General features: G+C 57.3%; 1 protein-coding gene across 1 annotated transcript in view; it reads left to right on the top strand.

Annotated features, from left to right (window-relative positions):
* Window positions 1–4,174: 4,174 nt before the first annotated feature.
* LOC144950945 (mast/stem cell growth factor receptor kita-like) overlaps window positions 4,175–27,447 on the top strand; it is a 29,899-nt gene continuing 6,626 nt past the window's right edge. Inside the window, 19 exon segments of the mRNA XM_078881127.1 lie at window positions 4,175–4,298; window positions 8,063–8,214; window positions 8,704–8,875; window positions 9,977–10,247; window positions 11,447–11,562; window positions 13,127–13,244; window positions 15,520–15,899; window positions 16,861–16,985; window positions 17,934–18,069; window positions 18,994–19,098; window positions 20,685–20,795; window positions 21,340–21,466; window positions 21,936–22,125; window positions 22,859–22,981; window positions 23,608–23,763; window positions 23,766–23,834; window positions 24,483–24,510; window positions 24,513–24,602; window positions 25,051–25,150. Coding sequence (XP_078737253.1) covers window positions 4,175–4,298; window positions 8,063–8,214; window positions 8,704–8,875; window positions 9,977–10,247; window positions 11,447–11,562; window positions 13,127–13,244; window positions 15,520–15,899; window positions 16,861–16,985; window positions 17,934–18,069; window positions 18,994–19,098; window positions 20,685–20,795; window positions 21,340–21,466; window positions 21,936–22,125; window positions 22,859–22,981; window positions 23,608–23,763; window positions 23,766–23,834; window positions 24,483–24,510; window positions 24,513–24,602; window positions 25,051–25,150 — 2,693 coding nt within the window.

Raw genomic sequence — 27,447 nt, 5'->3', positions numbered from 1 at the left:
AATAGAAGGGGTGGGGGGGGGGAGGTGAGTGAGTAGGTGAGTGAGTAGGTGAGTGAGTAGGTGTGGATAGAGAGTGAGTGAGTAGGTGAGTGAGTGAGTAGGTGAGTGAGTAGGTGAGTGAGTAGGTGAATGAGTAGGTGTGGAGAGTGAGTGAGTAGGTGAGTGAGTAGATGTGGATAGAGAGTGAGTGAGTAGGTGAGTGAGTGAGTAGGTGAGTGAGTAGGTGAGTGAGCAGGTGAATGAGTAGGTGGGGAGAGTGAGTGAGTAGGTGAGTGAGTAGATGTGGATAGAGAGTGAGTGAGTGAGTAGGTGAGTGAGTGAGTGAGTAGGTGAGTGAGTAGGTGAGTGAGCAGGTGAATGAGTAGGTGTGGAGAGTGAGTGAGTAGGTGAGTGAGTAGATGTGGATAGAGAGTGAGTGAGTGAGTAGGTGAGTGAGTGAGTAGGTGAGTGAGTAGGTGAGTGAGCAGGTGAATGAGTAGGTGGGGAGAGTGAGTGAGTAGGTGAGTGAGTAGATGTGGATAGAGAGTGAGTGAGTAGGTGAGTGAGTGAGTAGGTGAGTGAGTAGGTGAGTGAGTAGGTGAATGAGTAGGTGTGGAGAGTGAGTGAGTAGGTGAGTGAGTAGATGTGGATAGAGAGTGAGTGAGTGAGTAGGTGAGTGAGTGAGTAGGTGAGTGAGTAGGTGAGTGAGTAGGTGAATGAGTAGGTGTGGAGAGTGAGTGAGTAGGTGAGTGAGTAGATGTGGATAGAGAGTGAGTGAGTGAGTAGGTGAGTGAGTGAGTAGGTGAGTGAGTAGGTGAGTGAGCAGGTGAATGAGTAGGTGTGGAGAGTGAGTGAGTAGGTGAGTGAGTAGGTGTGGAGAGTGAGTGAGTAGGTGAGTGAGTAGGTGTGGAGAGTGAGTGAGTAGGTGAGTGAGTGAGTAGGTGAGTGAGTAGGTGAGTGAGTAGGTGAGTGAGTAGGTGTGGAGAGTGAGTGAGTAGGTGAGTGAGTAGGTGAGTGAGTAGATGAGTGAGTAGGTGAGTGAGTAGGTGAGTGAGTGAGTAGGTGAGTGAGTAGGTGAGTGGATAGTGAGTGAGTAGGTGAGTGAGTAAGCGAGTGAGTAGGTGAGTGAGTAGGTGAGTGAGTAGGTGAGTGGATGGTGAGTGAGTAGGTGAGTGAGTGAGTAGGTGAGTGAGTAGGTGAGTGAGTAGGTGAGTGAGTGAGTAGGTGAGTGAGTAGGTGAGTGATTATGTGTTGATAGTGAGTGAGTAGGTGAGTGAGTAGGTGAGTGAGTAGGTGAGTGAGTAGGTGAGTGAGTAGGTGTGGAGAGTGAGTGAGTAGGTGAGTGAGTAGGCGAGTGAGTAGGTGAGTGAGTAGGTGAGTGAGTAGGTGAGTGAGTAGGTGTTGATAGTGAATGAGTAGGTGAGTGAGTAGGTGAGTGAGTAGGTGAGTGAGTAGGTGAGTTAGTAGGTGTTGATAGTGAGTGAGTAGGTGAGTGAGTAGGTGAGTCAGTAGGTGTTGATAGAGAGTGAGTAGGTGAGTGAGTAGGTGAGTGAGTAGGTGAGTGAGTAGGTGAGTTAGTAGGTGTTGATAGTGAGTGAGTAGGTGAGTGAGTAGGTGAGTCAGTAGGTGTTGATAGTGAGTGAGTAGGTGAGTGAGTAGGTGAGTGAGTAGGTGAGTGAGTAGGTGAGTGGATAGTGAGTGAATAGGCGAGTGAGTAGGTGAGTGAGTAGGTGAGTGAGTAGGTGTGGAAAGTGAGTGAGTAGGTGAGTGAGTAGGTGTGGAGAGTGAGTGAGTAGGTGTTGATAGTGAGTAGGTGAGTGGATAGTGAGTGAATAGGCGAGTGAGTAGGTGAGTGAGTAGGTGAGTGAGTAGGTGTGGAAAGTGAGTGAGTAGGTGAGTGAGTAGGTGTGGAGAGTGAGTGAGTAGGTGAGTGAGTGAGTGAGTAGGTGTTGATAGTGAGTAGGTGTGTGGATAGTGAGTGAGTAGGTGAGTGAATAGGCGAGTGAGTAGGTGAGTGAGTAGGTGAGTGAGTAGGTGAGTGAGTAGGTGAGTGGATAGTGAGTGAGTAGGTGAGTGAGTAGGTGAGTGAGTAGGTGTGGAAAGTGAGTGAATAGGCGAGTGAGTAGGTGAGTGAGTAGGTGAGTGAGTAGGTGTGGAACGTGAGTGAGTAGGTGAGTGAGTAGGTGTGGAGAGTGAGTGAGGAGGTGAGTGAGTGAGTAGGTGTTGATAGTGAGTGAGTAGGTGTGTGGATAGTGAGTGAGTAGGTGAGTGAGTAGGTGAGTGAGTGAGTAGGTGAGTGAGTAGGTGAGTGAGTAGGTGAGTGAGTAGGTGTGGATAGAGAGTGAGTAGGTGAGTGAGTAGGCGAGTGAGTAGGTGAGTGAGTGAGTAGGTGAGTGAGTAGGTGAGTGAGTGAGTAGGTGAGTGAGTAGGTGAGTGGATAGTGAGTGAGTAGGTGAGTGAGTAGGTGAGTGAGTAGGTGTGGAGAGTGAGTGAGTAGGAGTGGATAGTGAGTCAGTAGGTGAGTGAGTAGGTGAGTGAGTAGGTGTGGAGAGTGAGAGACTAGGTGAGTGAGTAGGTCAGTGAGTAGGTGAGTGAGTAGGTGAGTGAGTAGGTGTTGATAGTGAGTGAGTAGGTGAGTGAGTAGGTGAGTGAGTAGGTGAGTGAGTATGTGTTGATAGTGAGTGAGTAGGTGAGTGAGTAGGTGAGTGAGTAGGCGAGTGAGTAGGTGAGTGAGTGAGTAGGTGAGTGAGTAGGTGAGTGGATAGTGAGTGAGTAGGTGAGTGAGTAGGTGAGTGAGTAGGTGAGTGAGTAGGCGAGTGAGTAGGTGAGTGAGTAGGTGAGTGAGTAGGTGAGTGGATGGTGAGTGAGTAGGTGAGTGAGTGAGTAGGTGAGTGAGTAGGTGAGTGAGTGAGTAGGTGAGTGAGTAGGTGAGTGAGTAGGTGAGTGAGTAGGTGAGTAGGTGAGTGAGTAGGTGAGTGAGTGAGTGAGTAGGTGAGTGGATAGTGAGAGAGTAGGTGAGTGAGTAGGTGAGTGAGCAGGTGAGTGAGTAGGTGAGTGGGTAGGTGAGTGAGTAGGTGAGTGAGTAGGTGAGTGAGTAGGTGAGTGAGTAGGCGAGTGAGTAGGTGAGTGAGTGAGTAGGTGAGTGAGTAGGTGAGTGGATAGTGAGTGAGTAGGTGAGTGAGTAGGTGAGTGAGTAGGTGAGTGAGTAGGCGAGTGAGTAGGTGAATGAGTAGGTGAGTGAGTAGGTGAGTGGATGGTGAGTGAGTAGGTGAGTGAGTGAGTAGGTGAGTGAGTAGGTGAGTGAGTAGGTGAGTGAGTAGGTGAGTGAGTGAGTAGGTGAGTGAGTAGGTGAGTGAGTAGGTGAGTGAGTAGGTGAGTAGGTGAGTGAGTAGGTGAGTGAGTGAGTAGGTGAGTGGATAGTGAGAGAGTAGGTGAGTGAGTAGGTGAGTGAGCAGGTGAGTGAGTAGGTGAGTGGATAGTGAGTGAGTAGGTGAGTGAGTAGGTGAGTGAGTAGGTGAGTGAGTAGGTGAGTGAGTGAGTAGGTGAGTGGATAGTGAGAGAGTAGGTGAGTGAGCAGGTGAGTGAGTAGGTGAGTGGATGGTGAGTGAGTAGGTGAGTGAGTAGGTGAGTGAGTAGGTGAGTGAGTAGGTGAGTGAGTGAGTAGGTGAGTGAGTAGGTGAGTGAGTAGGTGAGTAGGTGAGTGAGTAGGTGAGTGAGTAGGTGAGTGGATAGTGAGAGAGTAGGTGAGTGAGTAGGTGAGTGGGTAGGTGAGTGGGTAGGTGAGTGAGTAGGTGAGTGAGTAGGTGAGTGAGTATGTGTGGATCGCAAGGGGAGGGAGAGGTGAGGAGTGGGGAGGGAGAGAGGTGAGGAGGAGGAGTGAGGAGGAGGAGAGAGAGAGAGGGAGGGAGGGAGGGAGCGAGGTGGGGGTATCAGCAGCAATGTGTTATTGCGATGCTATTGTTGTTGTTATTGTCAGGGGGAGTGGTGTGATCGTGGGTGGTGGTGGTAGTGGGGGGGGAGAGGGGGTAGAGGGGTGGGGGGGGTAAAGGGGTGTGGGGGTGGGGGGTGAGAGGGGGTGGGGGGTAAAGGGGGTGGGGGGGGGAGCGCGCGCGGGGCTCTGCTGGCTCCGTCTCGCGCACTCGGAGTCCACGGCTCGCGTGCGCGCGACACGCGGAGAGGAGAGAGAAGCGCGTCCATGGGTCTCCTCGTCCACCTCCTCCACCTCCTCCTCCTCCACCACCTCCACCACCACCACCACTTCGTCCTCCACCTCGTCATCCTCCTCGCGCCGCTCACCGTCGACGGGACTCCACGGCCAGGTGAGGTGGGGGGGAGGGGGGTGCAGGTGAGATGAGATGGGGAGAGGGGGGCTGGTGAGGTGAGATGGAGGGGCAGGTGAGGTGGGGTGGGGGGGAGGGGGTGAGGTGAGGTGGGGGGGAGGGGGTGAGGTGGGGGGGGAGGGGGTGAGGTGAGATGGGGGGGTGCAGGTGAGGTGAGGTGGGGTGGGGGGGGAGGGGGTGAGGTGAGATGGAGGGGCAGGTGAGGTGGGGTGGGGGGGGAGGGGGTGAGGTGAGATGGGGGGGTGCAGGTGAGGTGAGGTGGGGGTGCAGGTGAGATGGGCGGGGGGTGCAGGTGAGGTGAGATGGGGGTGCAGGTAAGGGGGGAGTGGGTGAGGTGGGGGGAGGGGGTGAGGTGAGATGGGGGGGGGTTCCAGGTGAGGTGAGGTGGGGGTGCAGGTGAGATGGGCGGGGGGTGCAGGTGAGGTGAGGTTGGGGGTGCAGGTGAGGTGAGGTGGGGGGCTGGTGAGGTGGGGGGGAGGATGTGAGGTGAGATGGGGGGGGGGGCAGATGAGGTGAGACAAAGAAGGCCGTGACTGGGGTGCCTGCTGAAATCGCACGGTAGGGGGTGAGCTCGCTGGAGCCGTGACTATCTCCCGGAGCGGCAGCTGATGCAGTAGTTAAGTCGCGTGCGGTGGGGTCCAGTGTGGGTCTGGGCCATGGGTCTCTCTCTCCCTCTCTCACGGGGGTCTCCACTGCGGTGCAGTGAGTAGCCAGGCACTTGCAGGCCTGCGCCTGTGCCCGTTTGCATGACGGTGACGGTGGTGACGGTGGTTGCTGATCGCTGTGATGATTGTGGTGATGGTAGGGGTGGTGGCAGTGATGGTAGTGATGGTAGGGGTGGTGGTTGGGGGTGAAATTGTGTGATTATGGTGGTGGTGGTGATGGTAGTGGTGGTGCTGATAGGACAGTTGTGGAGAGAGTGGAGAGTTTCCCATACCTGGGCAGTGTGCTCATGGCCGGCTCCGGTTTGACAGCAGAGGTCTCACTCCGAATCAGTCGAGCGGTAATATCTTTTCATCGGTTGCGTAACGCTGTGTGGAAGCTACCTGGTCTGTCGCTCCGCACGAAGCTTCAGGTCTTCTCGGCCAGAGTCATTCCCTCCCTTATCTACGCTTGCGAAACGTGGACCCCCCTATTGGAACATCTTCGCCGGTTGAAACATTTAGGCTGGCCTGCCTACGATCCATCCTGGGTTTAACCAGGCTGGATTGTGTGAGGAGCTCACACATCATTGAAAGATCTGGGCAAAATCCCATCGGTGAGCTCCTCCGGCAGGCAAGGCTGCGTTGGCTGGGCCATGTAGCCCATATGCCCAGCCACCGCATGCCTAAACAGCTTTTGTTCGGCCGCACAGAGGGGGCTAAACGGGCGCGGCACGGGCTAGAGAAGAGATGGAGTGATGTGGTACATGAGGACGTGGAGCTGAGTGGACTTGCCGATGAATGGTACCAGCGGTGTCAAGATCGGCCTCAGTGGAGGAGGCTCGTGAAGGACGCGACTGGGCAGTTGGAGGCAGTCGCCCTCCAGCAACAACGGAGAGCGGAGGAGTTACGCTCACAACAACGAGCGGAGCGCCGGGTGGCTAAAGCACAGCAAGTTGGCACAGTCGGGGGCACACGTGGTGCATCAGCCAGTCATCTCGGTCATCTCAGTCAGTCGACCCGTGGCACCTGCTGGGTCTGCCCCGTGACCTCCTGCCAGCGGGCGTTCGACACTTCACGTTACTGCCTCAACGTGCACCTAGCCTGGTACAAGCGTCGTGGTGACGTCACCGCTACTTAGTCGCGAATGGCGGTTGTTGTTGTTGTCTCCATCTGCGGTGCTCCGGGGTAAGGCCTCGCCCTTGAGGACGACATCCTTGAAGCGCTTCTCTCTGCCCTCCTCTTGAACGTACACCCCTCCCATCGAGCTGGGAGTGGAAGACTTCGTTGCTCCGGGAGTCTGGGGTCTGGCATACGGACGGCGTGGTCGGTCCCGCGTAGCTGATGTCCAATGATCGTGGCCTCCGTGCTCGTGGTGTCTGTTCGCGAGCGGACGCTGATGTTAGCAAGTGCGTCTGCCATCTTCACACCCGGTGTCAAGGATCTTCCGCAAGCAGCGTTGATTGGACATCTCTAGCGCTGTGAGATGTCTCCCGTAATGTTACCCACGTCTCAGCTCCAGACAGTAAGGTAGAGATTACGGCTGCTTGATAAAGCACGGTCTTGGTGTTTGGACCTCATGTCACCTTCCTCAAACACCCCTTTTTCTCAGCCGACCGAAAGCTCCACTTGCACATTTCAGCATTCTGAGAAAGAGGGCTTCCTAGGTATGGGAAATGCTCAACATTTTCCAGAGGCTCACCGTGGATGTAGATTGTCGGAGCTGGGAGCTGCACATTGAGAACTGGTTGATGGAAGACCTTAGTCTTTCAAATATTAAGCGTCAGTGCCATTTTCTCAAATGCCTCAGTAAAAGTTTATTTATGATTTCCTGAACATTCACTCCTGAGTGGGCACACACCACAGCATCGTCATCAGCATACTGAAGTTCAACAGCTGCTGTCGGGATGGTCTTAGCATTAGATAGGAGTCGGTTGATGTTGAACAGCTAACCATCCAATTCGGTAGTTTAGCTCCACTCCTGCTCGAAGTTTGCCAGGAGTTTAGCTGTAGCATCGCGGCGAGGAATATTGGGAGAAGATTGTTGGGGCGATGGCACAGCCTTGTTTGACTCGAGTCTTAACTTCCACGTGATCTGAGATGGATCCATTTCGAAGAATTACCGCTCTCACAGCCATCACGCAGCAGGCGAAGAATGGCGACGGATTTCGGTGGACATCCACGACTTTTGAAGGATCTTCCACAGAGATTCTCGGTTGACAGAATCAAGGGCTTTGGCGAGGTCAAAGAAGGCCGCGTAGAGAGGTCTGTGTTGTTCCTGACGTTTTCCCTGCATCTTCTTGGTTCTTTCGGTAAAGTCACGTAGAAGGGAAATAATACTGGTTGAGGGGGGAGGAGCCAGGGTAGGTCCCTGGATCGGAGTTTTTAAATCCTTTATATTAAGTTCACTTGCTTGCTTGCTTGCGCGCTTACGACCGTGCAAATCTTTCGGTCGTTTTTAAACCCACTTCCCGTGATCCAATCGAGCTGACATTTTGCACACACACTCGTTGTGCGTGACAATTTATTTTCGTGAAATTTTTTTTCCAAAATTTTCCACTTTTTAGGATTTTTTTTCTTTTCATATTTAATTAAAAATACCAATGTGATAAAATGAAACTCTTACTCAAGAAAAACAAAAATGAATAATAAAATAAAACCGATGCCACGCATATAAAGGATTTATAGTGAAAAACTTTGTTTTTACGGGTTAATTTTTTTATTATGGTAAGGTTGGTGCGGCTGAGGCTGCTGCTAGGACTGAGCCTTTGTTATGTAGACTGGTTGAGCTAGAGCAGGGGTCGGCAACCTACGGCTCCGGAGCCGCATGCGGCTCTTTACGGGCTGCTTCTTGACGATATGTACGTATGTACAGTATGTACTCAGATGCATTGCGGCTCTTGAAATACTGAATTTTGTACCGAATTGGAAAGAAATGGCTCTTCTTGTTATTTTGGTTGCCGACCCCTGAGCTAGACGGTGCTGACTGTGACGTTGAACGCGTCGATGATGACGATGTATCCGCTGCTGATGTAGCTCGTGCTGATGCAGCTGATGACGATGTATCCGCTGATGATGATGACGGCGGTGGTGGTGGTGTAGATTCGGCGCTCACTGTGACGCTGAACGCGTCATCCTCGTCGTCGTCGTCGTCACCGCTGCTGCGGGTGCGTGGCGAGCCGCTGGAGTTGTGGTGCACGGTGACCAGCATCAACCCCATCGTGCTGCTCCACTGGGACTTCTCGGGGGCCGCGGTGCGGTCCCCCACTCACACCCACAGCCCCCCCCCCCCACTCACACCCACAGCCCCCCCCCCACTCACACCCACAGCCCCCCCCCCACTCACACCCACAGCCCCCCCCCCCCAACTTCCTACTACCTCCCCCCACTCACACCCACAGCCCCCCACCCCGAACTCCCTCCTACCCCCACTCCCTCCTACTCCCCCACCCTCTCCTGCCCCCTTTAGCCAGCGACGATCCAACTACCCTCGCTATCCCCTGGCCCCATGATGATGCTGCTAATGATGCTGCTGCTGCTAATGCTGCTGCTGCTGATGCTAATCCTGCTGTGGATGCTGCTGATGATGCTGATGCTGATTATGCTGCTGCTGGTGTTGATGATGATGCTGCTGCTGCTGATGCTGTTGCTGATGCTGCTGCTGCTGGTGCTTATCCTGCTGCTGCTGATGCTGCTGCTGCTGATGATGATGTTTCTGCTGACATTTGTCCCCGTGCCCCCAGGAGCTGCCGCTCGGCCGCCAGGAGCGGCGCTACGACCACGTGGGCGTGCTGCACGTGACGCAGAGCGTGCACGTCGAGGCCGTGGGTCCGCGCCACGCGGGGCGCTACGCGTGCCGGGCCTCGAACCGAGCCGGCGGGGCCGACTCCAGCGCCGTCGAGTTGGTCGTGCTGGGTAGGTAACGAGCAGCGCACGGACACTAGCGGAAGGCCCCGGTCTAGTAGCTGTTGATGTCCTGGTCTAGCAGCTGTTGATGTCCTGGTCTAGCAGCTCTTGATGTCCTGGTCTAGTAGCTCTTGATGTCCTGGTCTAGTAGCTGTTGATGTCCTGGTCTAGCAGCTCTTGATGTCCTGGTCTAGAAGCTCTTGATGTCCTGGTCTAGCAGCTCTTGATGTCCTGGTCTAGCAGCTCTTGATGTCCTGGTCTAGCAGCTCTTGATGTCCTGGTCTAGCAGCTCTTGATGTCCTGGTCTAGCAGCTCTTGATGTCCTGGTCTAGAAGCTCTTGGTGTCCTGGTCTAGCAGCTCTTGATGTCCTGGTCTAGCAGCTCTTGGTGTCCTGGTCTAGCAGCTCTTGATGTCCTGGTATAGCAGCTCTTGGTGTCCTGGTCTAGCAGCTCTTGATGTCCTGGTCTAGCAGCTCTTGATGTCCTGGTCTAGCAGCTCTTGATGTCCTGGTCTAGCAGCTCTTGATGTCCTGGTCTAGCAGCTCTTGATGTCCTGGTCTAGCAGCTCTTGATGTCCTGGTCTAGCAGCTCTTGATGTCCTGGTCTAGAAGCTCTTGATGTCCTGGTCTAGCAGCTCTTGATGTCCTGGTCTAGCAGCTCTTGATGTCCTGGTCTAGCAGCTCTTGATGTCCTGGTCTAGCAGCTCTTGATGTCCTGGTCTAGCAGCTCTTGATGTCCTGGTCTAGAAGCTCTTGGTGTCCTGGTCTAGCAGCTCTTGATGTCCTGGTCTAGCAGCTCTTGGTGTCCTGGTCTAGCAGCTCTTGATGTCCTGGTATAGCAGCTCTTGGTGTCCTGGTCTAGCAGCTCTTGATGTCCTGGTCTAGCAGCTCTTGATGTCCTGGTCTAGCAGCTCTTGATGTCCTGGTCTAGCAGCTCTTGATGTCCTGGTCTAGCAGCTCTTGATGTCCTGGTCTAGCAGCTCTTGATGTCCTGGTCTAGTAGCTCGGAGGCCCTGGCCTAGTAACTCTGACGACCACGGTGATGTTGATGATCATGATGATGTTGTCGGTTACCACGACGACGACGCCGCGCTGACAATGTGCCCCACAGACCATGGCTTCGTGCGCATCTCCCCCGCGTCGCGCGACGTCCGCGCGGACGAGGGCGACGCGGTGGAGCTGTCCGTGACCATCGACTCGTACCCCCCGCCGCGGCTTGCCACGTGGTCCGGGCCTCGTCACGCCGACGAGGCCGCGACGGCGGCGCCGGTGGGGGGCAGCGGGGGACTGTGGGGTGGAGGCGAGGGCAGCGGGGGGGGCAGCGGTGGCGAGGCGGCGGAGGCGACGTGGAGCCCGGTGCTGGAGCACCTGGGGGACAACAGGTGAGGGGTGGGAGGCACACAGCTGTCGACCCTCAGGGTTCACCACGTGTTCTTGTAGAGCAGGGGTGGGGAACCGTTTTTCTGCCAAGGGCCATTTGGATGTTTATAACATCATTCGCGGGCCATACAAAATAATACATTAGCCCGTTATATTTGGTCAAACATTTAGTTAACTCACCCCTAATGCTATGGCTGGAACTGCTTTTCTTTGGCGAGGCGTGTGATGATGTTAGCTGGTATTGATGATGTTGCTACTCGCAACTGCTTTTCCAGGTTTGCTCCGAGATGTATTGAATTTCAAGTCCCGCCTGCGGGTGCCTTGGCAGGGCCACACCAAATGATTTTGCGGGCCTTGTACGGACCGCGGGTCGGACGTTCCCCACCCCTGTTAGAGGGACATTGAGTTTTCTTGTCCATACGGCGTACAGCCGCCTCAATATGGGCAAACAAATAAATTGTCTATTTGTTTGTGTTTCTTCCTTGTGATGGGACTTTGTAGGATGCACGTTGTGATTTATAATGGCACGGCGGGATGACCAATAAGTTCTGAATTGTTCTGTAATAAGGTAGGTCACTGATTAGGGGTTGACAGCTATGGGGGCAGCAACAGGGGCGGGGGGGGGGCTTGTCCTATGTTCCGTAATTGGAAAATGACTCTTCTTGGTTCTTTCGGTAAAGTCACGTAGAAGAGAAATAATTCCCTTCTACGTGACGCTGTCTTTCCGACAGACCTGTTCTTCACTTGAAGACGGCTGCTTGCGTTGTGGCCGAAATGTCGTGAGAATAATTTTATTATGTTTATTTTTTTTTATTTTTTTATTTCCCTTCTACGTGATTTTACCGAAAGAACCAAGAAGATGAATCCCTGCAGTCACGAAAGCTTTAAATCGAAATGGAAAATGACTCTCAAATCCCTCACTTGGAAAAAACAACAACCATTCCCTTAGCAACATCGCCACCCCCCCCCACCTCCTCCTGGCCGATGACACACAACCGCACACGCCGGTGCTGGGTCACACGTTGTGCCGCGTAGGGAGAGCTTCCACTGGGGGGGTCCCTTGGGCTCGACTGCAGCAGGGCGGTGCAGCGGTTGAGGTGAGGTGCGATGCGCCAGTCGAGATGCTGGGCCGGTGAGGAGCGAGCGGCGCTCCCTGTGACAGGCCCCGCCGCGGTGGTGGTGACGGTGGTTGTGTGGTCAGGTACCGCAGCGTGCTCTCGCTGGCTGGGGTTTCCCGCCTTCTCTCCGGTTGGTTCCGCGTGGACGCGCACAACTCGGACAGCGCAGACTGGGCGAGCGTCGCGCTCCACGTGAGCGGTGAGGACTCTCCCTCTCGAGCGCTCTCCGTATTGTCTCGCTCTCCGTATTGTCTCGCTCTCCGTATTGTCTCGCTCTCCGTATTGTCTCGCTCTCCGTATTGTCTCGCTCTTCGTATTGTCTCGCTCTCCGTATTGTCTCGCTCTCCGTATTGTCTCGCTCTCCGTATTGTCTCGCTCTCCGTATTGTCTCGCTCTCCGTATTGTCTCGCTCTCCGTATTGTCTCGCTCTCCGTATTGTCTCGCTCTCCGTATTGTCTCGCTCTCCGTATTGTCTCGCTCTTCGTATTGTCTCGCTCTCCGTATTGTCTCGCTCTCCGTATTGTCTCGCTCTCCGTATTGTCTCGCTCTCCGTATTGTCTCGCTCTCCGTATTGTCTCGCTCTTCGTATTGTCTCGCTCTCCGTATTGTCTCGCTCTCCGTATTGTCTCGCTCTCCGTATTGTCTCGCTCTCCGTATTGTCTCGCTCTCCGTATTGTCTCGCTCTCCGTATTGTCTCGCTCCGCTTTCTGCGCTCCCCCCGTTTCCCAAGCCCTCTTTTTCCCTGTGTCCACCGTTTGCCGCAACCTCCGTTTTTCACGCCCTTCGTTTTCCGTGCTCTCCGTTTACTTTGCCCTCCGTTTCCTGCACCCTCTGTTTGTCGCGGCCATAGTTTCCTGAGCTCTCCGTTTCCCGTGCTTTCCATTTACCACGCTTTCTGTTTCCCACGTCCTCTGTTTCCGGCGCCTTCCGTCTCCCGTGTCCTTCACGTCCCACGTCCTCCGTTTTCCCGCACCCTCCGTCTCCCAGGCTCTCTCCCGCGCGACGATCTCGAGTGAACCCTCGTCCCATTTCTTGGCCGCTCCCAGACTTCCTGCGTGCGTCTCTGCGTGCTCCCGATTAACCCCGCCGCCTTGCGCAGCCCCCAGCCGACGAAACCGCTTCCCCTTCCACCTGAATGGCCGGTGCCTGGATCCTGGACATTTAACACAACTCCTCTTCACTCGCACGTGCTAGTCACCTGCGCTTCTCACCTGTGCCTCTCATCCATGTCTTTACCCGTGCCTCTCACCCTGCATTCCATTGGCTGCGGGAATTCCTCGGAGCACTAATCGTCGCGTGGCCACAGCCCACCAAGCTCTGCGCAGCGACGGCCGCGTCACCTCCCATCGCATCAACACCCCCCTCGTCATCACATCATCATCACCTCGATTAGCACGGACGCACAGCCGTCAACCCACACGGGTTACCCCGCAATCTTGTACAGGTCCACACGGCGTGCAACCGTTTCAATACCGGCGACAAAATGTATTGTCCATTTGTGTTTCTCCCTTGTGGTGGGACTTTGTGGGATGAACGTTGAGATTTAAAAGAGGCACGGGGTGACCAATAAGGTCTGAGTTGGTCTGTAACAAGGTAGGGGTTGACAGGTATGCGGTTGGCTAGAGAAGCTGAACATGTATACACACATCACCATCATGCACCACCATCACCACGACGCTGCCCTGGCACCCTTGTAAATAATCACCTCTAAACGACCCCCCGCCCACCGACCCCCCCCGACCCCCCACCCCCCTGCCCCCCAGCGGCCCCCCAGATCGACTCCCTGCTGGCGAGCTCGGACAGCGAGCGGCGCACTTGCACGGCGACCGCGCTGCCGCGAGCGCACGTCACGTGGCTCCTGTGTCCCGGCACACGCAACAGGTGTGACGCACGCACGCACGCACGCAACAGGTGTGACGCACGCACGCAACAGGTGTGACGCACGCACACACGCACGCAACAGGTGTGACGCACGCACGCACGCAACAGGTGTGACGCACACACGCACACAACAGGTGTGACGCAAGCACACACACACGCAACAGGTGTGACGCAAGCACACACACACACGCAACAGGTGTGACGCACGCACGCACGCAACAGGTGTGACGCAAGCACACACACACGCAACAGGTGTGACGCACACACACACGCAACAGGTGTGACGCACGCACGCACGCAACAAGTGTGACGCAAGCACACACACACGCAACAGGTGTGACGCAGGCACGCACGCAACAGGTGTGACGCACACACGCAACAGGTGTGACGCACGCACGCACGCAACAGGTGTGACGCACGCACGCACGCAACAGGTGTGACGCACGCACGCACGCAACAGGTGTGACGCACGCACGCAACAGGTGTGACGCACGCACGCAACAGGTGTGACACACGCACGCACGCGATACGAGACTGTTACTTATTTTACCAGGTAAGGCCCCGCTGAGCTTGCTACGCAGCCCTTTGACAGACGCTGCCTGGGCCACAATTGACAGCTCCTGTAGACCAGGCGAGGGAGTTAACATCTCACCACCGTGGCGCCCCATAAAGACAAAGATCCCCCGTATAGCCTTTAACAGACTATTAGTGCTATTGCTGTGCACTTTCTAGAAAGTTCAACATAGACACATACTGCCCATAGACAAACACTGCCCATTGACTAACACTACCCATAGACTCAACACTACCCATAGACTCAACACTGCCCATAGACTCAACACTACCCATAGACTCAACACTACCCATAGACTCAACACTGCCCATAGACTCAACACTACCCATAGACTCAACACTGCCCATAGACTCAACACTACCCATGGACTCAACACTGCCCATAGACTCGACACTGCCCCATAGACTCAACACTACCCATAGACTCAACACTGCCCATAGACTCAACACTACCCATCGACTCAACACTACCCATAGACTCAACACTGCCCATAGACTCAACACTACCCATAGACTCAACACTACCCATAGACTCAACACTACCCATAGACTCGACACTGCCCATAGACTCAACACTACCCATAGACTCAACACTACCCATAGACTCAACACTACCCATAGACTCAACACTGCCCATAGACTCAACACTACCCATAGACTCAACACTGCCCATAGACTCACACTGCCCATAGACTCAACACTACCCATAGACTCAACACTACCCATAGACTCAACACTGGCCATAGACTCAACACTACCCATAGACTCAACACTACCCATCGACTCAACACTACCCATAGACTCAACACTGCCCATAGACTCAACACTACCCATAGACTCAACACTACCCATAGACTCAACACTACCCATAGACTCGACACTGCCCATAGACTCAACACTACCCATAGACTCAACACTACCCATAGACTCAACACTACCCATAGACTCAACACTGCCCATAGACTCAACACTACCCATAGACTCAACACTGCCCATAGACTCACACTGCCCATAGACTCAACACTACCCATAGACTCAACACTACCCATAGACTCAACACTGGCCATAGACTCAACACTACCCATAGACTCAACACTACCCATAGACTCAACACTGCCCATAGACTCAACACTGCCCATAGACTCACACTGCCCATAGACTCAACACTACCCATAGACTCAACACTGCACCTCCAATAAATCACGGTTGGCTACGTACGGTGCGAAAGAAGTTCAACGCATGTAGCAAATAACCACAGCACTACCGCTCCCCCAAACCCAATACACAAACTCAACGCTCCACTCCCCCCACCCACTCCGCCCCCCCTCTCTGCCCCCCACCCTCTCTGCCCCCCCTCCCTCTCTGCCCCCCCTCCCTCTCTGCCCCCCCTCCCTCTCTGCCCCCCCTCCCTCTCTGCCCCCCTCCCTCTCTGCCCCCCCTCCCTCTCTGCCCCCCTCCCTCTCTGCCCCCCCTCCCTCTCTGCCCCCCTCCCTCTCTGCCCCCCCCCCCTCTCTGCCCCCCCTCCCTCTCTGCCCCCCCTCCCTCTCTGCCCCCCCTCCCTCTCTGCCCCCCTCCCTCTCTTCCCCCCCTCCCTCTCTGCCCCCCCTCCCTCTCTGCCCCCCCTCCCTCTCTGCCCCCCTCCCTCTCTGCCCCCCCTCCCTCTCTGCCCCCCTCCCTCTCTGCCCCCCGCCCCCCAATCCAGTTGCAGCGGCAGTAACGACACGCGGGAACTGGAGGCCGGCAACGGGACGACGATCCGCGAACGCGAGGCCGGGGAGACCCAGGGCGACGACGGGCCGCTGGGGGTCACGGTCGTCAGCGAGTTGACCTTGACCCCCGCCCTTTGGGGTCACGCGGGGGTCATCGGGGAGGCGGTGGGGGCCGGGCAGCCGGAGGGACGCGCGGACGTGGGTGGCGATGGAGAGGGGACGGGGGGGGAGCCGGGGTCCGGCGGGGTCGGGGGGTCTGCGGGGGACGTGCTGGGGGTGCCGCTGGGGTCAGGGTTCACGGTGGAATGCGTCGCCTGGAACCGCTTGGGGAGCAGCTCCAGAGTTCACTTCACCTCGCCGTTCTTCCTGCGGAGTGCGACACGCACACACACACAGTCACACACACGCACATACACACAGTCAGACACACGCACACAGTCACACACACACACACACAGTCACACACACACACAGTCACACACACACACAGTCACATATATACACACAGTCACACACACAGTCACACACACAGTCACACACACACACAGTCTCACACACACAGTCACACACACACACAGTCACACACACACAGTCATACACACACAGTCACACACACACACACAGTCACACACACACAGTCACACACACACACGCATACAGTCACACACACAGTCAGACACACACACAGTCACACACACAGTTACACACACACACACACAGTCACACACACAGTCACACACACACACACACAGTCACACACACACAGTGACACACGCACACACACACACAGTCACACACACAGTCACACACACACACACGCAGTCACACACACACACACAGTCAGACACACGCACACAGTCAGACACACGCACACACACAGTCACACACACACAGTCACACACACACAGTCACACACACACAGTCACGCACACACAGTCACACACACAGTCACACACACACACACACAGTCACACACACCCAGTCACACACACACACAGTCACACACACACAGTCACACACACACAGTCACACACACACACAGTCACACACACACACGCACACACGCAGTCACACAACCACACAGCCACGTGCACTCCACTATCCACTGTCCCTCACCATGCCGCCTATGCCCCTCTTCCCCGTGTCCCCCTCCTTCCCCCCCTCGCCTCTCCTCCCCCCGTGCCCCCCCCCGTGCCCCCCCCCGTGCCCCCCCTGACCTCCCATGCCGCCCCTCCCCCCATGCCCCTCCTCCGCCCCTCACGTCTCCTCCCCTCCGTGCCCCCCCGTGCCCCCCCCCGTGCCCCCCCCGTGCCCCCCCCCCCGCGTCTCGACAGGGGGTGCTGCAGGCCCCGTGGCGGGCGGCGCGCTGAGCGTGTCGCTGTGGTCGCTGCTCGCCGTGTCGCTGCTCGCAGGCGCGCTGCTCACATCCACACTCTTCTTCCTGCACAAGGCACGCGGGGTGAGCACGGGGGGTGAGCACGGGGGGTGAGCACGGGGGGTGAGCACGGGGGGTGAGCGCGGGGAGAGCGCGCGGGGTGAGCGTGGGGGGGGGTGAGCGCGCGAGATGAGCGTGTGGGGTGAGCGGGGGGGGGGGGGTGAGCGCGCGGGGTGAGCGGGGGGGGGGGTGAGCGCACGGGGTGAGCGTGGGGGGGGGTGAGCGCGCGAGATGAGCGCGTGGGGTGAGCGGGGGGGGGGGGGTGAGCGCGCGGGGTGAGCGGGGGGGGGGGGGGTGAGCGCACGGGGTGAGCGTGGGGGGCGGTGAGCGCGCGAGATGAGCGCGTGGGGTGAGCGGGGGGGGGGGGGTGAGCGCGCGGGGTGAGCAGGGGGGGGGGTGAGCGCACGGGGTGAGTGGGGGGGGGGTGAGCACGCGGGGTGAGCACGCGGGGAGCCTCGCTCAGCGCTCACCTCGCTCACTCACCCTTCTCACTCGCCCTTCTCACTCGCCCTTCTCACCGCTCTCACTCACCACTCTCACTCACCGCTCTCATTCACTCACCGCTCTCACTCACCCCTCTCACTCACCACTCTCACTCACCGCTCTCACTTACTCACTCATTCACTCACCCCTCTCACTCACTCACTCACTCACCCCTCTCACTCACCCCTCTCACTCACCCCTTTCACTCACCACTCTCATTCACTCACCGCTCTCACTCACCTCCACACTCTTCTTTCTGCACAAGGCACGCGGGGTGAGCGCGGGGGGGGGGGGGGGCTCGCTCAGCGCTCACCTCGCTCGCTCACCCCTCTCACTCACCCCTCTCGCTCGCTCTCTCACCGCTCTCACCGCTCTCAATCACCGCTCACCTCGCTCACTCACCGCTCTCACTCACTGCTCTCACCCCCCTCACTCACTCCCCTCCCCCACCTCCCACTGCTGCCCCGTGCTGCCCCCCCCACCGCGTAGAGGCCGCGCTACGAGCTGCGCTGGAAGATCGTGGACGCTGCGGCGAGCGAGGGCGGCCGCTACTGCTACATCGACCCGGCCAGCCTCCCCTACGCCACCTCCGCCTGGGAGTTCCCTCGCGAGCAGCTGCACTTTGGTACTCACCACTCACCATCACTCACCATCACTCACCATCACTCACCACTCACCATCACTCACCATCACTCACCATCAATCACCATCACCACTCACCATCACTCACCATCACTCACCACTCACCATCACTCATCATCACTTACCATCACCACTCACCATCACTCACCATCACTCACCATCACCACTCACCATCACTCACCATCACTCACCATCACCACTCACCATCACTCACCATCACTCACTCACCATCACTCACTCACTCACTCACCACTCGCTCGCTCATCGCTCACCACCACTCGCTCACCACCACTCACCACCACTCGCCACCACTCGCCACCACTCACTCACCACCACTCACCACTCACTCACCACTCACCACTCGCTCACCACCACTCACCACTCACTCACCACTCGCTCACCACCACTCGCTCAACGCTCGCTCACCACCACCACTCACCACCGCTCGCTTACCACCGCTCGCTCATTGCTCACCACCACTCTCACTCACCACTCGCTCACCAACAATCACCACTCGCTCACCACTCGCTCGCTCACCACCACTCACCACTCGCTCGCTCACCACTCACCGCTCGCTCAACACCGCTCACTCACCGCTCACCACCACTCACTCACTCACCACTCGCTCGCTCATCGCTCACCACCACTCGCTCACCACCACTCGCTCACCACCGCTCGCTCACCACCGCACGCTCACCACCACTCGCTCACCACTCACCCACCACCGCTCGCTCACCACCGCTCGCTCACCGCCACTCACTCACCACTCAATCACCACTCGCTCACCACTCACTCACCACTCACTCACCACTCACTCGCTCACCACCACCGCTCGCCACCAATACTCACCACTTACACTCAACACTTCCACACTCACTTGCACCCCCCCCCCGTGCCCCCCCCCCAGGCCGCACGCTCGGCACCGGGGCGTTTGGCAAGGTGGTGGAGGCCACGGCGTTTGGGCTGCGGCCAGGACAGAGCGCCCTGCGCGTCGCTGTCAAGATGCTCAAACGTCAGTGGCTCCCTCTCTCTCCATCTCTCCCTGTCTCTCTCTCTCCATCTCTCTCCATCTCTCTCTCCATCTCTCTCTCTCTCTCACACACACACATGTCGGTGATGTGCGGAGCGTCTTCTTCGAACGCTGGGGAGCCGGACAAGCCCCTCTCTGCACCAGCGTGGACGGCACCCTCGTGGTGTTCACCTTCTGAAGCGCTCGCTCGTCACCGTGACGTGCGCGATGACATCACAACCACGTGACTTTTATGTCGTGTTGTGCGCGGTGCTTTTAGCGCCACAGCGCGTCGATTTGTAGCGTTTGTTTTCATTTGTGTTGCTGGTGACTTTTGTGTGTTTCACATTGAAATCGCCTCCAGTGCTGTTGCTGCTGGCGGCAATACAAGTTGATTAAAAGTCAAAGTCTCTCTCTTTCTTCCTCTCTCTCCATCTCTTTTTTTCATGAGGCTGCAGATTTATTTTAGTGAACACAGAAAATCACTCCCCGTGTCTCCCCCCCCCCCCCGTGTGGTGTCACACCCCCCCGTGTCTCCCCCCCCCCGTGCCCCCCCCCGTGTCTCACCCCCCCCCCCCGTGTCGCTCGCTCCGTGTGTCTCTCACTCTCTCTCCGTGTCTCACTCCCCGTGTCTCTCTCCCTGTGTCTTTCTCCCCGTGTCTCTCTCTCTCCGTGTGTCTCCCTCTCCGTGTCTCTGTCCCGTGTCTCTCTCTCCGTGTGTGTCTCTCTCTCCGTGTCTCACTCCCCGTGTCTTTCTCCTCGTGTCTCTCTCCCCGTGTGTCTCTCTCCCCGTGTGTCTCTCCCCGTGTGTCTCTCTCTATATTTTTACGTTCAGAGGAAACAAGAAGATGCTCGTGTAGTCGGCACTTTGCTTCGTTCATCATTTAGTTTTTTTTCCATAGCTTTACTTTACGTGCCCCCCCCCCCCCTTTTTTTAATGACATATTTTACGTGTTTTCCCATCGTGAAACAAAATCAATCTGTGCTACTTTCTTCGTAGACACAAACATCAACACGAAGAAGCACGCTCCGCTCCCCCTACTTATCCCTTCCCTCTCTCTCTACCCCCTCTCTCTCTACCCCCTCTCTCTCTACCCCCTCTCTCTCTACCCTCTCTCTCTACCCCCCCTCTCTCTCTACCCCCCTCTCTCTCTACCCCCTCTCTCTCTACCCCCCTCTCTCTCTACCCCCTCTCTCTCTACCCCCCCCTCTCTCTCTACCCCCTCTCTCTCTACCCCCCCCTCTCTCTACCCCCTCTCTCTTTACCCCCCCTCTCTCTACCCCCTCTCTCTACCCCCCTCTCTCTCTACCCTCTCTCTCTACCCCAGGCTCTTGCACTCCACGTATTGGTGCGCCACCGTCTCCACTTTACCGCAGGACCGGCACTCCGGGGACGTGTCTCCCGCTCTCTCTCCCACTCTCTCTCTCTGCCTATCTCGCTCAATCTCTCATGTCCGCATGTCAGCGCCACAATCACCGTAACTTTGCCCAATATTGAAGACGCTATGCTACCCCCCCACCCCCTCCCTCCATCCCCCCCCCCCGATCCCCTCCCCCTCACCCCCCTCCCCCTCCCCCTCCCCACACAGCGAGCGCGCACGCCACGGAGAAGGAGGCGCTGCTCTCCGAACTCAAGATCCTGAGCCACCTGGGATCCCACCTCAACATCGTCAATCTCCTGGGGGCGTGCACCGAGAGAGGTGGGCGGGGCCAGGGGGAGGGGCCAGGGGTGGGTGGGGGCATCGTGTCAGGGGGAGGAGCCAGGGGTGGGGGGAGAGGTGGGGGTCAGGGGGAGGAGCCAGGGTGGGTCGTGTCAGGGGGAGGAGCCAGAGGTCGGGGGGGCCAGGGGGAGGAGCCAGGGGTGGGTGGGGGGGGGGTCAGGGGGAGGAGCCAGGGGGTGGGTTGGGTCGGGGGAAGGGACCAGGGGTGGGGGGAGAGAGGTGGGGGGTCAGGGGGAGGAGGCCAGGTATGGGGGGGGGGTCAAGTCAGGGGGAGGTGCCAGCGGCGGGGGGTGAGAGATGGGGGTCAGGGGGAGGAGCCAAGGGTGGGGGGGGGGGGGGTCAGGGGGAGGAGTCAGGGGTGGGGGGGGCTGAAGGGGAGGATCAAGAGGTAGGGGTGAGGGGGGAGGAGCCAGGTGCAGGGGCGGGGAGGTGGGGGCCAGGGGGGTGAGATGGATAATGTTGTTGCTACTGACGACGATGATGCTGCCGTTGTTGCTGGTCCACTCCTCCCACCCTCCCCCAGAGCCCGTGCTCGTTATGACCGAGTACTGTTGCCATGGAGACCTCCTCAACTTCCTCATTGCCAAGCGAGCTCATTACCGGCCATGCGACCCCCCACTCCCCCACCACTACGCCAACCTCACCTACAGGTGCCCACTCATTCACCCACCCACTAACTCACCCACTCACCCACTCAATCACTCACCCACCCACTCCCTATCCCACTCAATAATTCACTAAGCCCATCATCATCATCTTGGGGGGGGGGGGGGGGGCTTGGATACAATTATTACACCAGCGGCCGGGGAAGGGAAGGAGGAGGAATGAAAAAACAACGACAAAGAAAACAACAACAAAAACAAAAAAAATCACAAAAATCAACAAATATACAACAACAAAACCAACAACAAATATACAAAAAAACTACAAATAAACAAAAACAACGAAATTCAACAAACAACAATAAAAATCAACAACAAAAACAACAGATAAACAATAACAAAAACAACAAAAAACAACAACAAAAACAATAACCAACAAGAACAAAAACAACAACAAAACAACAAATAAAAAAACAACAACAACAACGATCGCTCTTGCGTTTCTCCTCCCACGCAGCGACACGTCTCTGGGGGGCGCGTGGCCGCCGGACCCCCACGGAGAGGGGTCCCTGGGGACCCCCCCGGGGGGTCTGTGGGAGGAGGGGGGCTCCCAGGAGGAGAGGGATCTCCTCCCCCTGCTCCCAGACGACCTACACAGCTGCGCTCTGCAGGTGGCGCGCGGCATGGCCTTCCTGGCGGCACGCTGCGTGAGTGATCATCCCACCCTTGATCCCCCTTGATCCCCGTCAATACCCCATGATCCCCCTCAATACCCCATGACCCCGTTTCAAGCCTCCCACTGGGAGAGTTGCTGATCACCTTTGACCCCTCTGTCGATTCTGTGATCCCCATGTGGGCTATACATTATAGCTCCGCTCTTATTGATCCACATCTCCCCCTTGATCCCCTGTGGCCTATTAATTGTAACGTGGTCTTGTCCTCGAGCTCTCTCTCCCCGTGCCTCCCCGCGTCTCCCTCCGTCTCCCTCCCCGTGTCTCCCCGTGTCTCCCCGTTGGTCCCCGTGTCTCCCTGCCCGTGTCTCCCCGTGCCTCCCCACGTCTCCCTCCCCACGTCTCCCTCCCCGTGTCTCCCCGTTGGTCCCCGTGTCTCCCCGCTCGAGTCTCCCAGTGTCTCCCTCCCCGTGCCTCCCCGCATCTCCCTCCCCGTGTCTCCCGGTGCCTCCCCGTTGGGGCCCGTGTCTCCCTGCCCGCGTCTCCCAGTGTCTCCCCGTGCCTCCCCACGTCTTTCTCCCCGTGCCTCCCCACGTCTCCCTCCCCACGTCTCCCTCCCCGTGTCTCCCCGCGTCTCCCTCCCCTCGTCTCCCCGCGTCTCCCCGCGTCTCCCTCCCCGTGCCTCCCCGCGTCTCCCAGGGCCTCCTCGCGTCTCTCTGTATCTCCCCGCTGTTGATCCCCGCTGTTGATCCCCGCGTCTCCCCCGCAGTGTATCCACCGTGACCTGGCGGCTCGCAACGTGCTCGTGACGCACGGCCGCATGCTCAAGATCTGTGACTTCGGCCTGGCCAGGGACGTGTCCACCGACTCCAACTACGTGCTCAAGGGCAACGTGAGAGACGCGTGCACGCAGAGAGACACGCGGACAGACACGCAGAGAGACACGCGGAGACACGGAGACAGAGACCTGCAGAGAGGCAGGGAGACACACGCAGAGATACACGCAGAGAGACACGCAGAGAGACGCACGGAGACGCACACACACCACACACACTCACACACTAATCACACACACACTCATCACACACACTCACACACTCATCACACACACACCACACACACACTCATCACACACACTCATCACACACACACTCACACACACAACACACACACTTACACACCCCACACACACTCATCACACACACACTCACACACATCACACGCATCACACACACCACACACGCTCATCACACACACACTCACACACACATCACACACCCCACACACACTCATCACTTGCCCACAGGACTCCAGCAAGCCAGGCGTGTCATCAATGAATCGATCACAACAATACTCGTGTTACCCCCCTCCCTCCCCCACGTGTCTCCACGTTGCACTACACTGCCCCCCCCCCTCCCCCACGTGTCTCCACGTTGCACTACACTGCCCCCCCCTCCCCCACATGTCTCCACGTTGCACTACACTGCCCCCCCCCTCCCCACTACCCCCCCACCCCAGGCTCGTCTCCCCGTGAAGTGGATGGCCCCGGAGAGCCTCTTCCAGGGCGTGTTCACGGCCCAGAGCGACGTCTGGTCCTACGGGGTGCTGCTCTGGGAGATCTTCTCTCTCGGCGAGTGTCACACGAGCAGCGGAATGGGCTCAGCTCCTTACTCCCGGCTAGACCCACGTGGGGCGTCGGGGCAAGTCAGAGGTCGCAAACGGGGTTTGATTCCTTACCCTTACCCGTACCCGGCCGCACCAGGGTCGCAAACGGGTACCCTACCCGTACCCGGCCGGGTATCGTGTAGGGTACCGGGTACCCGATTGCGACCTCTGGGATGAAGCCATGTTGCAGGCGCGGGTGGGTTGATTCTAGGAACTTGAATTGTGAGAAGAGACAAGACGTTGGGAAATGAGTGACAAATGGTGACTCACCAGTGACTCACGGCCTACCCGTACCCGGCCGCACCAGGGTCGCAAACGGGTACCCGTACCCTACCCGATACCCGGCCGGGTACGGGTAGCCGGGTATCGGGTAGGGTACGGGTATCGGGTAGGGTACGGGTATCGGGTAGGGTACGGATATCGGGTAGGGTACAGGTATCGGGTAGGGTACCGGGCATCGGGTAGGGTACGGGTATCGGGTAGGGTACGGGTATCGGGTAGGGTACGGGTAGCCGGGTATCGGGTAGGGTACGGGTATCGAGTAGGGTACGGGTATCCGGTAGGGTATGGGTATCGGGTACGGGTAGCCGGGTATCGGGTAGGGTACGGGTATCGGGTAGGGTACGGGTAGCCGGGTATCGGGTAGGGTACGGGTATCGGGTAGGGTACGGGTATCGGGTACCCGGTTGCGACCTCTGGGGCAAGTGCCGTGGAGCCCCTGGCGGTAGCTGTCCGTGGTGCTGATCACAAAGACAAAGTCCCCCGTGTAGCCTTTGACGGGCTGTCGGAGCCAGTGCTGTTAGCGAGTAGCGGGACTGATGCAGGCCGGCACGGCGCAAGAGGGGGTGGTGTGGGGCCCGGACCATGCCCAGCCGCCTTTGTCTCCCCAGTGCTCTATACACACTGCACCTAGTAGTCGTTTAAGGCTGAGTCGGCCTAGTGACGGAGGACCAAGACCCGTGCACGAACCACTGCACCACCGCTCTCTGCATGCTGGCCACGCCACACACACTTTGGGGTGATGATGATGATGTCCACCATGTAAATATCCGAAGATGCTGCTGCTGATGACAATGATGATGATGATGCTGATGATGATTATTGCAGTGGCAATGCTGGCGCTCTTAAAGACGACGACGATGATGCTGATGATGATGCTGATGACGATGATGCTGATGATGCTGCTGATGATGATGATTGCAGTGACAATCTTTCCGCTGTTAAAGCCGATGACGACGATGATGATGCTGATGGTGCTGATGATGATGCTGATCACTGCAATGCCTGCTCCCCCAGGCTGCACCCCGTACCCGGGCCTCCCCGTCAACTCCAAGTTCTACTCGATGCTGAAACAGGGACATCGCATGTCCGCTCCCCCGCACAGCTGCCCGGACATGTGAGCACACGTGTGTGCGCGTGTGTGTCCGTGTGTGTGTGCGTGTGTTTGTGTGTGTGTTTCAATGTGTCCGTGTGTGTGTTTCAATGTGTGTCCGTGTGTGTGTCCGTGTGTGTGTGTGTGGTTGTCCGGCAAAACAACCTCCTACCTCCTCGCGGTGCCGGACGGGCAACACTGTCGTGGGCAGTGCTGTGGGGGGAGGGCCAATGCCCATTGGCCTCTCCCCTCATGGCGTCTGTGACCACCACAGTGGCTAAACGGGGGCTCTGGACGGGTGCGAGGGGCTGGTAACCCCTCCACCTTCAATTAACCACCACTAAACTACGATTTAAACATAAACCTGTAATTAATAAGCTTGTGCCGGAGGCCCCGGGGGGTCAGGCTTTTATGACGTCTCCTGGCCAAACCCCATTTGGCGGAGCCAGGAGATTGAATTTTAACCCTCGGGGCTCCTCCAGTAACAACGAAAAACCATTGCGGATGGCCACGTGGAATGTTCGAACGCTCACTGCGGAGGAGAGGCTGCCACTCCTCTGTCGGGAGCTGGACCGGTACCGCCTGGATCTCTGTGGCATTCAGGAGGTCCGGTGGACCGGTTCTGGCTCCTGCCACCATGAGGGGTGGACAGTCCTCTACTCGGGGCAGGAGACTGCCAAACAACAGGGTGTGGCTCTTCTTCTGAACAAAAGAATGAAGGGGGCGTGGGAGCGTGGCGGTGAGGTGTGGGAAGCTGTAAGCCCCAGGATACTTTGGGCTCGCCTTCCCATCAACCAGAGGCGAGGAGTGGTGGTCGTGGTTACTTACGCCCCCACCGAAGACGAACATCCGTGGAGGGATGCAGGCAAAGCCGATGAGTCAGACGCTTTCTATGACCTACTGTCACAGGTGCTGGCTAAAGTGGCCACTCGGGACAGAGTCATCTTGTTGGGTGACTTCAATGCCCGAGTTGGTCATGATGCTGGCACCTGGTCTGGAGTGATTGGAAGGCATGGGCCAGATCAGCTCAATAACAACGGTAGGAGGCTGCTAGATTTCTGTGCAGCCCATGGGCTTGTAATTACCAACACGCTCTTCCGGCATCGGCGCATCCACACAACATCATGGATGCATGCCGGGTCCAAGCAAGAACATCTGCTGGACTACGTAGTGACGGACCAGCGGATGCGAGCCCATGTCCTTGACACCAGGACCTACCGTGGAGCTGATCTGCCCTCTGACCATCGACTAGTCATCTGTAAGATGCGCCTGCCATTCTTCCACTCCGGTGGTGGGTGTACACCCAGGATCCCATTCCAACCAAAAGTGGCCTGGTCTAAGTTAGCTGATGAAAGTTGCAAGCGAGAATTTCATCATCGCTTGCAGCTGGGGTTGGCATCGTCCCCCACTCCACCTGATGTCGAGGGTAAATGGGCGAGGTTTAAGACTGTGACTCATGCAGCTGCAATGGCTGCTTTGGGTACGCGGTCCAGACCTCCCCGGGAACCCTGGCTGACGGAGGAGGTGTTCAGGTTAATTGAGAAAAAGCGACAGGCCCACTCTCATCGCCTACAGCATCCCACGTCAGAGAATGAGGAGGTTTACCGCAGCCTTCGCTCGGAGGTTCGGAGAGCCGTAAGGCGCTGTAAGGATGGGTGGTGGTCGCGGGTTGCTGAGGAGATGGAGTCTGCCTCAGTGGCCCGCGATCACAAATCACTATTTAACTCCATCAAAAAAGTAACCTGCAGCGCCACACCTATTACCATCATTAGAGGAAAAAACGGTGATCCAATCTCCGACCCCCAGGAACAGGTTTGCAGATTTGCTGAGCATTTCTGTGAGGTCCTGGGGGAGGGAAAATCTCTCAGCCAGGAAAACATCATGGCACAAAGTGGGGATAACCCTGCTGAGGCTGCGGTGCCTCAAATATTGGAAGAGGTCACCCCCTGTGAGTGGCTGGCTGAGGTACCGGCTGTTGAGGAAGTACTGAGGGCGATCCGGAGTCTGAGACCAGGGAAGGCACCGGGCAGAGATGATCTCCCAGGCGAAATGCTGAGGGAGGGTGGCGTTTGTGCACAGACTGCCCTATATGACATCATAACAACAGTCTGGACCACTGGACGGGTTCCGCAGGACTGGAAGGATGCCCTGGTGGTCCCCCTCTTTAAGAAGGGGGACCGCACAGACTGTAACAACTACAGGGGCATCTCACTCCTCAGTGTGCCGGGTAAGGTCCTGGCAAGGATTATTCAACATCGCCTTGCTAGGCATGCTGAGGAGAGGCTTGCGGAGCCCCAATGTGGTTTCAGGAAAGGGCGGTC

The sequence above is a fragment of the Lampetra fluviatilis genome, chromosome 60 (genome assembly GCF_964198595.1).
Source record: "Lampetra fluviatilis chromosome 60, kcLamFluv1.1, whole genome shotgun sequence".
Lineage (NCBI taxonomy): Eukaryota > Metazoa > Chordata > Hyperoartia > Petromyzontiformes > Petromyzontidae > Lampetra > Lampetra fluviatilis.
Note: the sequence above shows the minus strand (reverse complement) of the source record. Positions and strands in the feature narration are given on the sequence as shown.